This window comes from Typopeltis vanoorti, chromosome 15 (genome assembly GCF_054136105.1).
Source record: "Typopeltis vanoorti isolate ZY-2024b chromosome 15, IOZ_Tvanoo_1.0, whole genome shotgun sequence".
Lineage (NCBI taxonomy): Eukaryota > Metazoa > Arthropoda > Arachnida > Uropygi > Thelyphonidae > Typopeltis > Typopeltis vanoorti.
In genome coordinates this window covers 108615898-108630687 of record NC_143563.1, presented here as the reverse complement: position 1 = coordinate 108630687, position 14790 = coordinate 108615898, and the positions used below count along the sequence as shown (strand labels likewise).

At 34.9% G+C, this 14790-nt stretch overlaps 1 protein-coding gene across 2 annotated transcripts in view; it reads right to left on the bottom strand.

Annotated features, from left to right (window-relative positions):
- Cdc27 (cell division cycle protein 27) overlaps nt 1-14790 on the bottom strand; it is a 392586-nt gene that overhangs the window by 66665 nt on the left and 311131 nt on the right. For both annotated transcript variants that reach the window (XM_090405839.1, XM_090405840.1), the window contains one exon: nt 10708-10911. In XM_090405839.1, coding sequence (XP_090261965.1) covers nt 10708-10911 — 204 coding nt within the window. The remainder of the gene's footprint in view (nt 1-10707; nt 10912-14790) is intronic.

Sequence of the window (14790 nt, the reverse complement as noted above, 5' to 3'; positions counted from 1 at the left end):
AATAGAGGCTGTCAGGATCAGATCTTCATTTTACAACAAATAGTTGAGAAATCATGGGAATATAACAAAGATCTGTATTTAAGTTTTGTGGATCTGGAAAAGACATATGACTAGGTTAGGTGCCAAGAAAGAAGCTATTCAATACGCTACAGTTACATGGTGTCAATGGGGCATTATATGAAGCAATACTTAGTCTGTATTTGAGTTGTAAGTCAGCAGTAAGAATTGAAGGAAGTACAGGAAGATGGTTTAATGTTAAATCTGGTGTGGGACAAGGATGTACATTATCCACTCTTTTATTCATTATCTATATGGATCACATTATGAAGGAAAGTGGTATTAAACATGATATCAAAATTGGAGATGTTAATGTCAGCTCTTTGCTTTATGCAGACGATGTTATATTTCTAAATAAATCTTCTACAAGTCTGCAAGATTCTCTGACTAAATTGAATAGCTGTTGTAATAGATATGGTATGAAGGTCAGCAATAAAAAGACAAAGACAATGAAAACAGGCAGAATCATTGAAAATGTCAACTGTGTTGTGAATGAAGAACCTGTGGAACAAATAAAACATTTCACCTACTTAGGCATGATTTTTAGTGAAGATGGTAAATTAAATATGGAAATAGACAACAGAATCAACAAAGCTGGTATGGTAGGAAGTCAACTGAATAAATTCATATGGAATAAGAAAGAAATTAGTCGGAACACTAAATTAGCTGTATACAAGACAGTGTTCAAACCAGTTTTAACTTATGGGTCTGAGAGCTGGGTCAGAAGTAAAACACTTGACCAAAGACTAGAGACTGTAGATATGAGAGTCCTGAGAAAGATTAGAGGTGTGAACAGATGACATCAATGGCAATATCATATTAAAAACAAGGATATTAGGAAAGAACTTGACATTGTCGGCATCTAGAAATGCATTAGCAGAGCCAATCTCAGGTGGTATGGTCACTTAAACAGAATGGGTGAGGAAAGATAGCAAAACAAGTGTTCTCTGCCAGGTTGGCAGAAAAATGACCCAGAGAAGACCAAGGTACAGGTGGATTGATATGCTACAATGTGCCTTGGATGATAGAAATATAAGATCTAATAATTATAATAATATTGGAGTCTTGACAAGTGACAGACTGATTTGGAGGAAAATTGTAGATAGGAAGTTAGTAATGATGTAAATTTTTCATGTAGTACTATCATATCCTGTTACATCCTTTGAGGGTACATGCCAGGAATTTGATGATGATGATGATGATGAGCATTCTGTTTAATGTAGTGTATTACAGAGCTCACCTTTTTTTTTTTTTTTTTTGACAATTAATTTAATGCATGATTAGGGTATAGGATGCAAGGGATTTACAATGATATTTGAGTATATAAATCAAAGAAAAACCCACCTTCAGAAATTCACTTCATTGTCAATTACTTCTGTTTCCTCTAGTATGTGAATGTAGGTAACTCTAAAAACTAACTTGTATAGTATAAATAAAATGAAAATGTGACAAAGAATGTGCACAAGAATGATAGAAGCAAAAAACTATTTGTAAATTAAACTATTCAATAAACAGGTAATTATATGAAGACATAAATTAATAAAATAATTATTAATTTCTTTTAGTGTGCTGCATGCACATGCTTAGTTGCATTTCTTTGTGTCCTCATATGAAGATGCCTTTGTGACCAAGGCAAAATATTGGCACAGCAATTTATTAGCTAAATACATTTAGTAATTATTATTTCTAGATATGTTTTCTCCATTAAACAGCAACATGAGTCATAATCAATGTTCAAGAATCCATACCAAATTCATATGATGTTATTCTAAATTTAACATGGTTCATGGTAACAAATCAAATCAATTCCTGGAAATAGAATAATTTGATATTGTGCAACCAGATTCCTTATAAAAAAAAAAGTCTTGAAAAATAGCTTTTTCATAAAGACACAAACTTCCTATGACATCCAAAGAACAAAAATTGACTTCAAATTGAATCTCTTTTAGGTGAGATGACTGGTTTTCCTTCTGAATCACATACAATCAAAAATTAGTTATATCGTTTACCAAATAGGAAATGGAATGATTTGGTAAACAACAAGATTTCAAATCCCTCTTCCTTATATTTTAACCTGCCTCTAGTATTTCTTCCAATACTTCTAACAGTTCATCAAATTTTCATTTATACTACATAAGTTAGTTTTCAGAGTCAACCATGTTCACATACTTGAGCCTCCATAACTTAGTTGGTATTTGACATGGTCCTTTGGCTGGAAAGACTGGGTTCACATCCCGTTTACGATGCAAAGAATCCATATCAGAGCTTTTCAATCAAATGTGAATTAGCCAGTCGCACATGGAGGTGGAGGGTTTTCATTCTTCAAAACAAGAAAATGGTCCTATTAACAAACTTATCTACAAATAGAACACTATTCAACAAGAAAGACAACAGGAAACCACAGTGTTCTATAATTATCCCCTAGTAATGTAGCATTGCTACCCCACTAACCGCTGGGTTGAGGGGAAAACACACATACCAGAAGAAACTGAAGTGATCATTAATTCATTCAGGTTCTGTGATGTTCTGAAGATAAACTTTTTTTTTTCTTAAATTTTTTTTGATAGATGTCATTTGATTTTTAATCGAAACTTACCTTAAATATATATATATATATATTTTTTTTTAAATTACAGTGCTATATAGAAACCATTACATGCTTTTTGGAACTGACATCAGTGATGAAGCATCCCTTGATCTTAAACAGATATATTTGCGTAAATTACCTAGAAGTTGGGAATGGCATTTTAAGACAAACTTTTCATCCTAGAAACTGTGGGCTACTTTAAACCCACTGCTGAAGGATAAGACAAAAAAAACTGACCAAATTGTAAAGAATAAGAGAAACTTGTGCTTTTGTTCCATTTCAAATTTGAACTATTTCCAAAATTATTTAACTGTTAGTGTCATGTAACAACTGTGTTTTTATGCTCTGGGATTGCTGGTTTGAAATCCAGTAAAATACCAGCAGATTAATCATTTATCAAATAAGTTGTTCTAGTGGTGTTTTGAGTTAACGTAATTTAAATAATCAAAATCATTAAAAACCCCAATCTTTCCACACATATGAAATTCAGAATTCGATTATTCACTTTCAAAAGTTACCTTACCTAAATATATACATTTGTCTTTTCTTCTTCTGTTTACTGTATGAGTTGTTCATTCAAAGAATTCAAGACTATTAGTTTTTTTTATGTACAGACAATTATTAATAGATGTATCAGAGAATTACTGAATAAAAAATCCCAACTCAACATCAGTAGAGTTCAAGATTGGCACCATCAACATAAAAAGCATCAAACGAAAAGAAATAGCACTAGCAAAAGAACTGGTTAAGTACCAGATCAACATAATAGACATTACTGAAACAAAGAAGACAAAAAAAAAAAAAAAAAAACTGGTGAGATCTTTCTAAGCAAGAAATATTCAGCAAGATTTTATACTCAAGCAATAACAATCAGAGAAAAGGAGTAGCTATAGTATGCAACCTGGAGCTAAATATGAGGATGACCTTGAATGACAAGCAATATCAAGTAGATTGATGTCAGCAAAAATCAGAATAAGATATTAGACAATGAGATTTATTTGAGCCCATGGTCTAAGAAAAGGTTCTACTAAGGAAGAAGTCGAGGAATTTCAAGGCAAGAGAAGGCAGCTGAGAATTAAAAAGGAGAAGTTGAGTTTTGTTGAGGATCTAAACGGCAGATTAGGAAATTATTACCAGACGTTACATCTGGAATGAAAGGCTTAATTTGCACTTTAGCATTACATTCGGGATTTAACTGGGATGCAAAGTTTCCCAAGAGAAATACTTTTAAATAGGTAAAAACCAAAGTCGTAAACATAGTAATAATGGTTCTTTTATGTATTTTACTATGTATTATTTTATAAATGATCCTGTAAATAACAGACAAGAAACAAGATATTTTAAAAGTAATATTGTAACAGGAAAGTCAGAGCAAAGTGCAGACTTGTATAATCGGATTATAAACATGACCCCAGGCAGTAGCTATAAGAGGTCCGAGGCACGGGCGAGATGCCCACGTGGAGACACAAAGGAGGAGAGAAAGTACAGTGTGCAAAAGGCTTGGGTGGCATCTGCAATCGATGACGTAGTAGGGAGAGCAGCTATGGAGGAATATAAAAGGCTTGGCCACACCAACTCCCACTCTCTCTCTCTCTTCTGGTCCTTTTCTCGTGGCGTCGATGTCGAGTAGAAGTCATTAGGGTGAACGAAGGACGGTCAAGCAGTGATGATACGGTTAAGTAGTGGCGGAGTCCGAGCACTGTCATCGATGCAACGAGACAACCAGCGAACACCGAAATTTCATGCAGCTCCAGCTGAACCTTTCCATCAGAGGAACTTTGAGTATAAGGCAAAGAAGTGATTCGTGACTGAAATCACTGGAAGGTCAAGATGGGGAACAACAGATCCCAGAACCATGTAACCACCGGAAGGAAACCTACAAGAAGATCTGATGAGAAGTGTCTCCTGAAAGAATGAACTGGTTGGTAATGTAGAGTTTTTATGTCCATTAAGGGTCAAAGCTATATAACTGAGACGAGACCTCCACATAGCCTTTAAAGGAATGTGGAGAACTGACCAGGGCTTCTGACCTAATGTCCAATCCTCACCTTCTCTTGGCGCACCCTGTTTGGTATCTACCTGGATAATGAACGAACGAGGATAGGCTAGCAATTTGGGATTTGCTGACCAAATTGTATTCTTATTGGCTTAAACCAAAATACAAAATGATGGTACAACATGACAAAATTTCATGCAGCTGGGGCATCGCCCGGTTAAACAAGGACCCCCGTTGTTTTCACCAGGGAACCAGGGTGAACAGCGAAAAGTCAACTACTGGAACAAATCTGAAAACACACCCCAACTCAACATCGCAAGAGTTAAAGATCGGTACTATCAACATAAGAAGCCTGAATGTCAAAGAAATGGAACTAGCTGAGGAATTAGATAAGTACCAGATCGACATAATAGGGGTGACTGAAACAAAAAAGAATAAAACTGGTGAGATCTTTCTGAGCAATAAATACAAAATGTTATATTTAGGCAATGACAACCAAGGAAAAGAAGAAGTAGACATTGTATCCAACACGAAATACAAGACTAATCTTCTTGAATGGCAGGCAGTCTCAAGTAGAGTGATGTGGGCAATTATCTGAATGAGGGGACTGGACAATGAGACTTATTTGTGTCTATGGTCCCACAGACACATAAAAGTGGAGGAATTTTTTGAGGATTTAGGGAAAGCAGCTGATACAATGAAAAGTTGGTCCTCTAGGGGTGACTGAAACAAAAAAGAATAAAACTGGTGAGATCTTTCTGAGCAATAAATACAAAATGTTATATTTAGGCAATGACAACCAAGGAAAAGAAGTAGCCATTGTATCCAACACGAAATACAAGACTAATCTTCTTGAATGGCAGGCAGTCTCAAGTAGAGTGATGTGCGCAATTATCTGAATGGGGGGACTGGACAATGAGACTTATTTGTGTCTATGGTCCCACAGACACATAAAAGTGGAGGAATTTTTTGAGGATTTAGGGAAAGCAGCTGATACAATGAAAAAGGAAAAGTTGGTCCTCGTTGGGGATCTAAATAGCAGAGAAGGAAATGATTCTCAGACATACAAAAATATATTGGGAAAATTTGGAGAAAAGAGCAAAGCTAATAATAATGGCAAATACCTGTTGGATTTCTGCTCAGGACATGGACTGGTTATTACTAACAGCATGTCCCAACAAATAAATGTGCACAAATTCACATGGAGAGAAGAGGCAAGAAATAAGAAAAGTCTCATTGACTATGTTATTGTTGATAGTGATGTTTTCTCCCTGGTGCAGGACATCATTGTGTACAGAGGATTTGAAATTGGAAGATCACTATTTAGTCTTGAGCAGGATGAAATTGAATTTCATATTGAAAAGAATAACATGTAAGAAAGTTTTGAAGCGAATAAAAGTTGAGCAGCTCTCAGGTGTGAACTGTAGACTAAAATACAGTTCACACCTGAACTCAGAAAGAATTTGAGTACAGGAACCAAACCTTGAGGAAAACCTTGACTGATTCAGCCAGAGAGGCATGTGGTGAGGTTGTCTGCAAGGATAGAAAAATCAGAACTCCATGGTGGATACAGGAAGTTAAAGAGGCAGTGAAGAAAACATATCAAAATTTGCTGGCAAATAACCCAGCTTGTGCTATTGGAGAATACAGAGACATATGTAGGAAAGCTAAACACTGTGTAAAACTTGCTAAACAAGAGTAATGAGAGGACTCTGGCAAGAACACAGAAAATAAATATCAAGAAGGTGGCAAAATATTCTCGAGGTTTTTGAAGAAGTTTAGAAATGGAGGAAAGAGTGCTGTAAAAGGAATTAGAGATGATAAAGGTGACATGAAAACTGGAGAAAAAGCTATCCTTGAAATATGGAGTAATTACTTCGAGAAATTGCTAAGTGAAACAAGCAGTGATAGCACATTGGTAAAAAACACTCAACAGGCATATAGTCAGGAATACATATCCATACTTGAAGTAGAAAAAGCCATCAAAGGCTTGAAATGTGGAAAGGCAGCAGGAGTAGATGATATTCGACCAGAAATGCTGAAGTATGGTGGTATAAAAGTCTTACAGTGGCTGCACTGCATAGCTCAGAAAGCCTGGACAGAGGGACGAATTCCCGATGATTGAAGTAGAGCTCTAATAGTAACCATATATAAAAAGGAAAATAAAACTGAATGTGAGAATTACAGAGGTATTTCCCTACTGAGTGTTCCTGGCAAGATCTATGCAAGCATACTTGAGAAATGGTTGAGAAGAATTGTAGAAGAAAAGCTTGGTGAAGAACAAACTGATTCAGGTCAAATAGAGGCTGTCAGGATCAGATCTTCACTTTACGACAAATAGTTGAGAAAGCATGGGAATATAATAAAGATCTGTATATAAGTTTTGTGGATCTGGAAAAGGCATATGACAAGGTGCCAAGAGAGAAGCTATTCAATATGCTACAGTTATATGGTGTCAATGGGGCATTATATGAAGCAATACTTACTCTTTATTTGAGTTGTAAGTCAGCAGTTAGAATTGAAGGAAGTACAGGAAGATGATTTAATGTTAAATCTGGTGTGAGACAAGGTTGTACATTATCCCCTCTGTTATTCATTATTTATATGAATCACATTATGAAGGAAAGTGGTATTAGATATGATATCAAAATTGGAGATGTTAATGTTAGCTCTTTGCTTTATGCGGATGATGTTATACTTATCAATAAATCCGCTACAAGTCTGCAAGATTCATGACTACATTGAATTATTGTTGTAATAGATATGGTATGAAGGTCAGCATTAAAAAGACAAAGACAATGAAAATAGGCAGAAACATTGAAAATGTCAACTGTGTTGTGAACAGAGAACCTGTGGAACAAATAAAACATTTCACCTACTTAGGCATGATTTTTAGTGAAGATGGTAAATTAAATATGGAAATAGACAACAGAATCAACAAAGCTGGTATGGTAGGAAGTCAATTGAATAAATTCATATGGAATAAGAGAGAAATTAGTCGGAACACTAAATTAGCTGTATACAAGACAGTGTTGAAACCAGTTTTAACTTATGGATCTGAGAGCTGGGTCAGAAGTAAAACACTTGACCAAAGACTAGAGACCGCAGATATGAGAGTCCTGAGAAAGATTAGAGGTGTGAACAGATGGCATCAATGGCAATATCATATTAAAAACGAGAATATTAGGAAAGAACTTGACATTGTGAGCATCCAGGAATGCATTAGCAGAGCTAATCTCAGGTGGTATGGTCATTTAAACAGAATGGGCGAGGAAAGATTAGCAAAACAAGTGTTCTCTGCCAGGTTGGCAGGAAAACGACCCAGAGAAAGAGATATAAGTGGATTGATACGGTAAAAAGTGCCTTAGAAGACAGAAATATAAGATCTGATAATATTGGAGTTTTGACAAGTAGCAGACTGATCTGGAGGAAAATTGTAGATAGGAAATTAGTAATGATGTAAATTTTTCATGTAGTACTATCATATCTGTACACTCCTTGAGAGTACATGGCAGGAATTTGATGATGATGTATTGTATTTCTTATGATCGGACTTGTTGATAGAATTCAGGACTCTAAATACCTAATCCTCTCATCAAGTAACTTTGTAGCTCTAGAAGTGTATTGTTTTAAGCATTGTCATTAGGTTAATTTGATGTGTTATATATTAATATTTGAGGAGGGAGTAAGTTATTCATATATGTGACTGTGATAAGTGAGCAGGTTCAAGACAGCTTGGCTCTGCTAATGTCCCTTAATGTGAAATGCCAATTGTATTATAGATCTTGTCTGTTAGTATAGCATTACTTATAGAGACTTTTCATTTAAACTGGTTTTTTGATTAATATGTACCGTTACTTAGAATGAATAAACTTTCATGTTTTCTTTATCCAAAATACGTGTCTGATCTCTGAAGCCAATGCACTACTTGCTATAAATAGAACCTGTATAAGTTAAAGCATGAGAACTGGTTATGACTGCAATATAAAAATAAGTATCGTGAGGGTTTGTTTGTATTTGATTGCTAAATCATGAGATAGTCTGTGGGCTGACTCTCTGACAATATTAATTCTATTGCATAGGAATTAAGATGGTGCAGCTAAACAAATAAATTTTCTTAATTCCGAAAAGGAGTTGACTTCAGATTTTCAGCCAGAGAGAATCTGGATCTACCTTAGGGCAATCTCTTTGTCTGAAAGATTTGCACACGAGTTCAATTAAGAGTGAGGCCACAGAAAGGTTGGGAACTTTGATAGATAGCTGTAACTAAGGGATTGAGAAGTTAGGGAAGAAACGAAGTTAAAGTAACCCAAGGTGCAAACAAATTTAGAGTAGATAAACTAAGAGAAGAACAGAAAGAGGAACATGAAAATAAAGGAAATATTATACAGACATATATAAATATAAATATAAAAATTTTTCTGAGTTGTAGTTAAAAACTCCTATGTGATTTCCATAAAATAGCCCATTCATTATGAAGATATCACTTCCAGAATGCTCGATTCTTAATATGAAGTAAAGGACAGCCCCACTAAACAACAAATTTGCATAAATTTGGAAATAACTCATTACCATTTAATGTTTATAAGCTAAACAATGTTTAGAAATTACAAAATTGAATCTCAACAGATTATAAGAATTCTGTTTAACTTTCTCCTAATTGAAGAAACCAATGAAAAGCAGTAAATTCTTCACTGTATAACTTTTAGTATGAGATATACTGCAGGTATCTCTACCTGGCAAACAAAGAGAACCAATCTGAAACAATTTTCAAGTCAGTGAAACTACAAAATCGATCTCTATGATACCTTTTAAATAGTGTTACTTAAAAGTTGCAATAAGTCATCACTCTCAGTAAATTCAATTTTCTAGCAAACTGTTAGTTTGTCTTAATTAAACATATACATGTTAACCACAATAATAAAAATATTTAATAAGTAAATATTTCGTCCTAAGTATCTTAGTACATCTTCAGTATAGTTTCAAAATACTAGGAATAACATACAGTTAGGGCACATGATTACAATGGAATTCCACTATGCGTGCAGTAGCATGTTATAGAATTAAATTAAAATAAAATATCATGCATAACTTTATTTTACACAATTAAGGATGACAATTTCGCAGACTTTAGGGATAGTAAGAACGTCATTACAGTTTAAATTGGGTCAGTGATGTAGGGCTGCAGCACTTTCTTTATGCAAACACTCATGTTTATATAAGGATCTATGTAGAAGTTTGTTGATTTTCCATTGGATCCTAAGGTTTGTTTTCAACTCAGTGTGGTGCAAGGCCAGATTTGTGCAGTTTGAATATGGTCTTGATGTTCAGAGATGTGTTTACTAATAGATCTTCCTGTCTGTCCGTAGTAAGACATCTTACAGGAACATGGAACTTCGTAAACACCAGGTAGCATCAAAGGTGAAATATTTGCTTATTAAATATTTTTATTACTGTGATTAACATGTATATGTTTAATTATGAATAATCGACAGGTTTCAATATATAAAAGAGTGTTTGTTCATTTCCAGGTATGTTACCCTTCTCTAAAATGAAACCTGGTAATGGTTGGAACTTTGTTGTAATTAATGGCATATAATCTTGAAAACAAAGTAAGAAAATCATATCTAATGCAACAAAATTTATAATAAACACAGTGAATATATATATATATATATATATATATATATATCAGAACCAATGTTACTAGTAACCAAGAAGCAGATGAGGTGACAATAAATGAATATTATAATCTTTCACTATAGTGAGCAATACAAAACCACGTTGCACAATAAATACATCACACGTGATATAATAACTTTTTGAATTTGATATAACAAATTTACTGAGCCACTTGTTATAAGTTGTAAGGAAATCAAGCAAATGAATCATCTTAGTGACAGTGTAAATAATGTACCCAACTGCTAATAAAATTATAATATGTTTCTAATAGTTAATCTTGTATATACAAAAATCACACAAGTCTCAAAAAACAGTAATGCTTATTTTATCTACACAAACCTACATGCAGTTCAATGTATATAAAAGAAGCCTAATGTTTTCATACCTTTCCAATTAAAAAATACACTAGAGATTCTTTAGGCACTAATTCCTTTAGCTCTTCTAATTCTTGTAGTGCTTCCTCATGACGGTCCAACGAGAAAAACACGGATGCTCTATGAAATTTGCATAATGGATTTTTAGGGTCCATAATAATGGCTTTATTTAGTGTACTTAATGACATGTCCATCTTCTTAAGGGCATGTTGCACCTAACAATGTTTTATGTAATAATCAATGAAACAAAAAACAATTATAAATTACACAGAAATTTAAGACAACCTTTTACTTTAACTAGAATATATATATATATATTATATAACATGCAAAATTTTTATGAACCTATGGTCATCTAAGTTTCAAGGTGCACTGTGAAAGAATGCTGAGCAGCAAATGATGTGTTTCAATGGACTTAATACTGTTTAGTACTAAGTGGAGGAATTATTGATATTTCAGATGAACATTTGGCGTGGAAATATTTATAGAATACACATATTGCAGAAACCAAACGTCTGTGAGAAAGTGGGAGGAGTGAGTTGGTAAGAGATGGGTCATTAATCAATCTAATTGCTCTCCTCTCCTCTGTACTAAGTCAAGCATTTTGAGGGAGCTCTTAGGGGCCCCTACCCCAAATATTCAATAGCTGGGTAGTGTTAAATTGTGAATAAATACAATTCACCAAGGAATGTTTCATTCATAGTTTAACAAGCTTAAGCACATAAAAGAGAAATGCTTATATTTTGGTATATTCGTAAATAGCCTGTAAAACTTTAAGATAATGTGATTAGTACAATTTTTGTGAGTATTCAAATGTGAAGTTCCTACTAAACTGTATATTAACAATGAAAATAATATATATTTTGTCTGCTAGCAAAGACAGAAAGTTTGTGAATTGCATAAACCAACTAGTAACACAAGGTCAAAGTACACAGGCGAGACACCGGGATTAGTGAGATGCCTGAAGCAGTCACATACGTGTAGGGCACGTGGCGCGCTGAAGTCTTCTTGAAAGACGCTATGGAAAGGCAAGACCTATGAGTACAAGAAAATAGCGTATCGGATGAAAATTAAGTATTGCAGAAGGGTGCCGATAGGGTTGATATAAAAGGGCTGGAACACCCCCCACCTCCATCAGGAGTCTGAAGTAAGTTTGGATATAAATATTATTGTTAAATTTGAAAACGTTTGCAGAGATTATTAACTTTATGAAGGTTAAAATACCTTTATGTGTATAGAGCCAATGCATCTAGCAAAGTTAATAAAGTTTTGGTTGATAGTAATTCGTTAAAAAATATCGATGTTGACTTTTCTTTTATAAACTATTCTATTAATCTGTGCAATTGATTAATAGAATATTGTGTGTGTGGATAGCAGAAGTTCATTGCTAGAGAAAAAGGGGGATATGATAGAAATATTTAAGTTACTTAAAGGGTTTTATAGGATAGATGCAGAAGAAATGTTTAAGCACTTGGTTAGAGGGATCAGAATAAGGGATCATCCCTGGAAGTTGAATAGGGTCATTAACAACAAGATTTTTTGCATGGAGAGTGGTGAATGAGTGGAATGGATTGCCCCACTGCAATACATGTAAATTAGATATAATATTTCCGGTATGTGGTGAAATGCTGTGACCGTACCATTTATACAAATAACAAATGTCCCAATTGATGTGTGCTTCGAAAGAAGCTTCTATAAAAGCAGGTAGCTGCAGAATGTATCAGTTGCCTGTGAGCAGACAACATGTTAAAGCACAATGTCACCATTACTGATTGCGCACTTCTCATGAAGTTGTTTTACCAAAATAACAGCTGCGTCTTGACAGCATTGTGAAAGTTCAGAATATTACAGGGATTAAAAACCTGTCCTATGACTGCAAATGGTTTACACAAATTGATCCAAAAATTTGAAGAAAAAGGTTCCTTAGATGTCAAATCCAGCAGAGCATGAAAGCCCATCAAATGGCACAGTGCAGAAATATCCATAAGCACAGCTTACAAAGTCTTAAGACAAATGCAGCACTGAACATGGAAAATCTTACAAGATTTATCATGTTCAGTGCAGAAATTCACCAATTGCTTAATCTTGACCAGGGTGCACGAGAAACATTTGCCTGGCAGTTTCTTGCTCGGACTGAGCTGGACAATGACTGGCGATGGAACATTCTCTGGACCGATGAAGCTCACTTCCACCTGGACACTGTGAACATGCACAACAGCAGAATTTAGGCAAACCCACGTCTTGAAACAGATTCTGCTTCATTCCCCGAAGGTCACCAGTAAGTGAGGTTTTACAGCTGAATTCATTATTGGACCATTCTTTTTTGAGGAGCTTGGTTAATGGCCAGTGATATGCATCTCTTTTAGCCAATCAGGTGATTCCAACACTTCAACAGCATCAGTGCCTGGATTCAACAGTTTTAATGTAGAATGGTGCCCCTCCTCACATCACTACCCCTGTCAAGTGGTTGCTTCAAACACATTTTACCGAGGACAGAATCATCAGCTGCCATTTTCATACAACATGGCCAGTGTGCTCAATGACATTAGGGAGGTTCTAACAGGAAATGTGCAATTGTTTACCAATGATGGAAGAAAGGCAGGGCAATCAGGGATGCTACTGATATCCAGCACTTACTGATTTGAATAGGATAAAAATTTGGGCAAACAAAAACGGCTCAGTTTAATGGTAGTAAGTGTAAAGTTAATGCACTTTGGCATGATTAGAGTTCCAGTGGCATATTATATTAGTGGGGTTTTGCTATACGAAACTGAGGAGACAAGGGACTTGGCGGTGTATTTGTGGATAGGAATTTGAAGTTCAAAAGTCACAATAGCAAAAGTTGCAAATACAACTCAGAGGGTAATTGTGATGTTGAAGTGCATCTTGACAGGTAAGGAAAAGGAAGTCATTTTGCCTCTTTGTAAGGCTTTGAAAAGACCACGCCTTGATTACTGAGTGCAGATTTGGTCTCCTGGATTCAAAGGAGATAAAGAAGCTGTGGAAAGGGTGCAAAGAAGAGTTACAAAGATTATATCTGGATTGGGATTTAGATTATGAGGATTGCAGACTGATTAACAGGAGAAAGAGGGGTGATATAATAGAGGTCTATAAACTTTTGAATGGGTATTATAGGATATCATCTGATGAAATTTTTTGTTATATGGAAAGTGGGGAGAGAACATGGAGCATTCATGGAAATTTTTTCCCAGCCAAGAAACGGATAAGAGCTAGATTTTTCTCTTACAGAACAGTAAGTGGAATTTGCCTTTAGAAGCAGTGAATGCATCTAGTGTGAATTAGTTTACGGGAAGGCATGACAGCTAGTTTGGGGTGACATATTAGTCTCCCTCGATGAGTCCTCGACTCCTTGAAGGCCTCAGATAATAATTATAAGTTATCTAAAAGCATTTTACTCACTGTAGATTCTGACTGTATACATCTGCCTTTGCATAAGCAGAAATTAGTCTTTAGTTTTCTAAAAATTTCTAGAATACTGTTAGTCACAAATTACAGCATTCAAGTTACTGTGCATGCTTAGAAATCTGCCAAAGCACTGGAGAATTTCCAATGCTAACTCCCATCCCATTGGTGTTCTCTAGATATAATATCTCATCAGTGTTTTCTTTGAGTAAATATCCCTTGTCAACACCAGAGTTGAAAATTCAAGTTTCACAGGATACAATGGCATATAAGCATGTATTATAAAGTAAATATAATTTCACAAAACCAGCTACTTCTTATGAAATTGACCCAAATTTTATTCTAGATTTTTGCCATCAGAACTTCTGACTGTTTCACAGCATAAAGTTTTGGTTGCTACTAATTGGTTAAAAAATATCGATGTCGACTTTTCTTTTATTAACTATTCTATTAATCCGTGCAATTGAACAGATTAAAGGCATTCATATGCAAGGCCTATTTTTTGACATTGTGCATGCAGTATAGAAAAGTAACAGACATTTCATGCATTTAAAGGAATTTAGTGCTAAATCTTTTCTAACATTAAGGCATTCCTGGAGAATTTAGCTCATAGTAGATGCTAGATTTGTACGAATTCGAAGACTTTCAAGAAAGACAGAAATGAACACAAG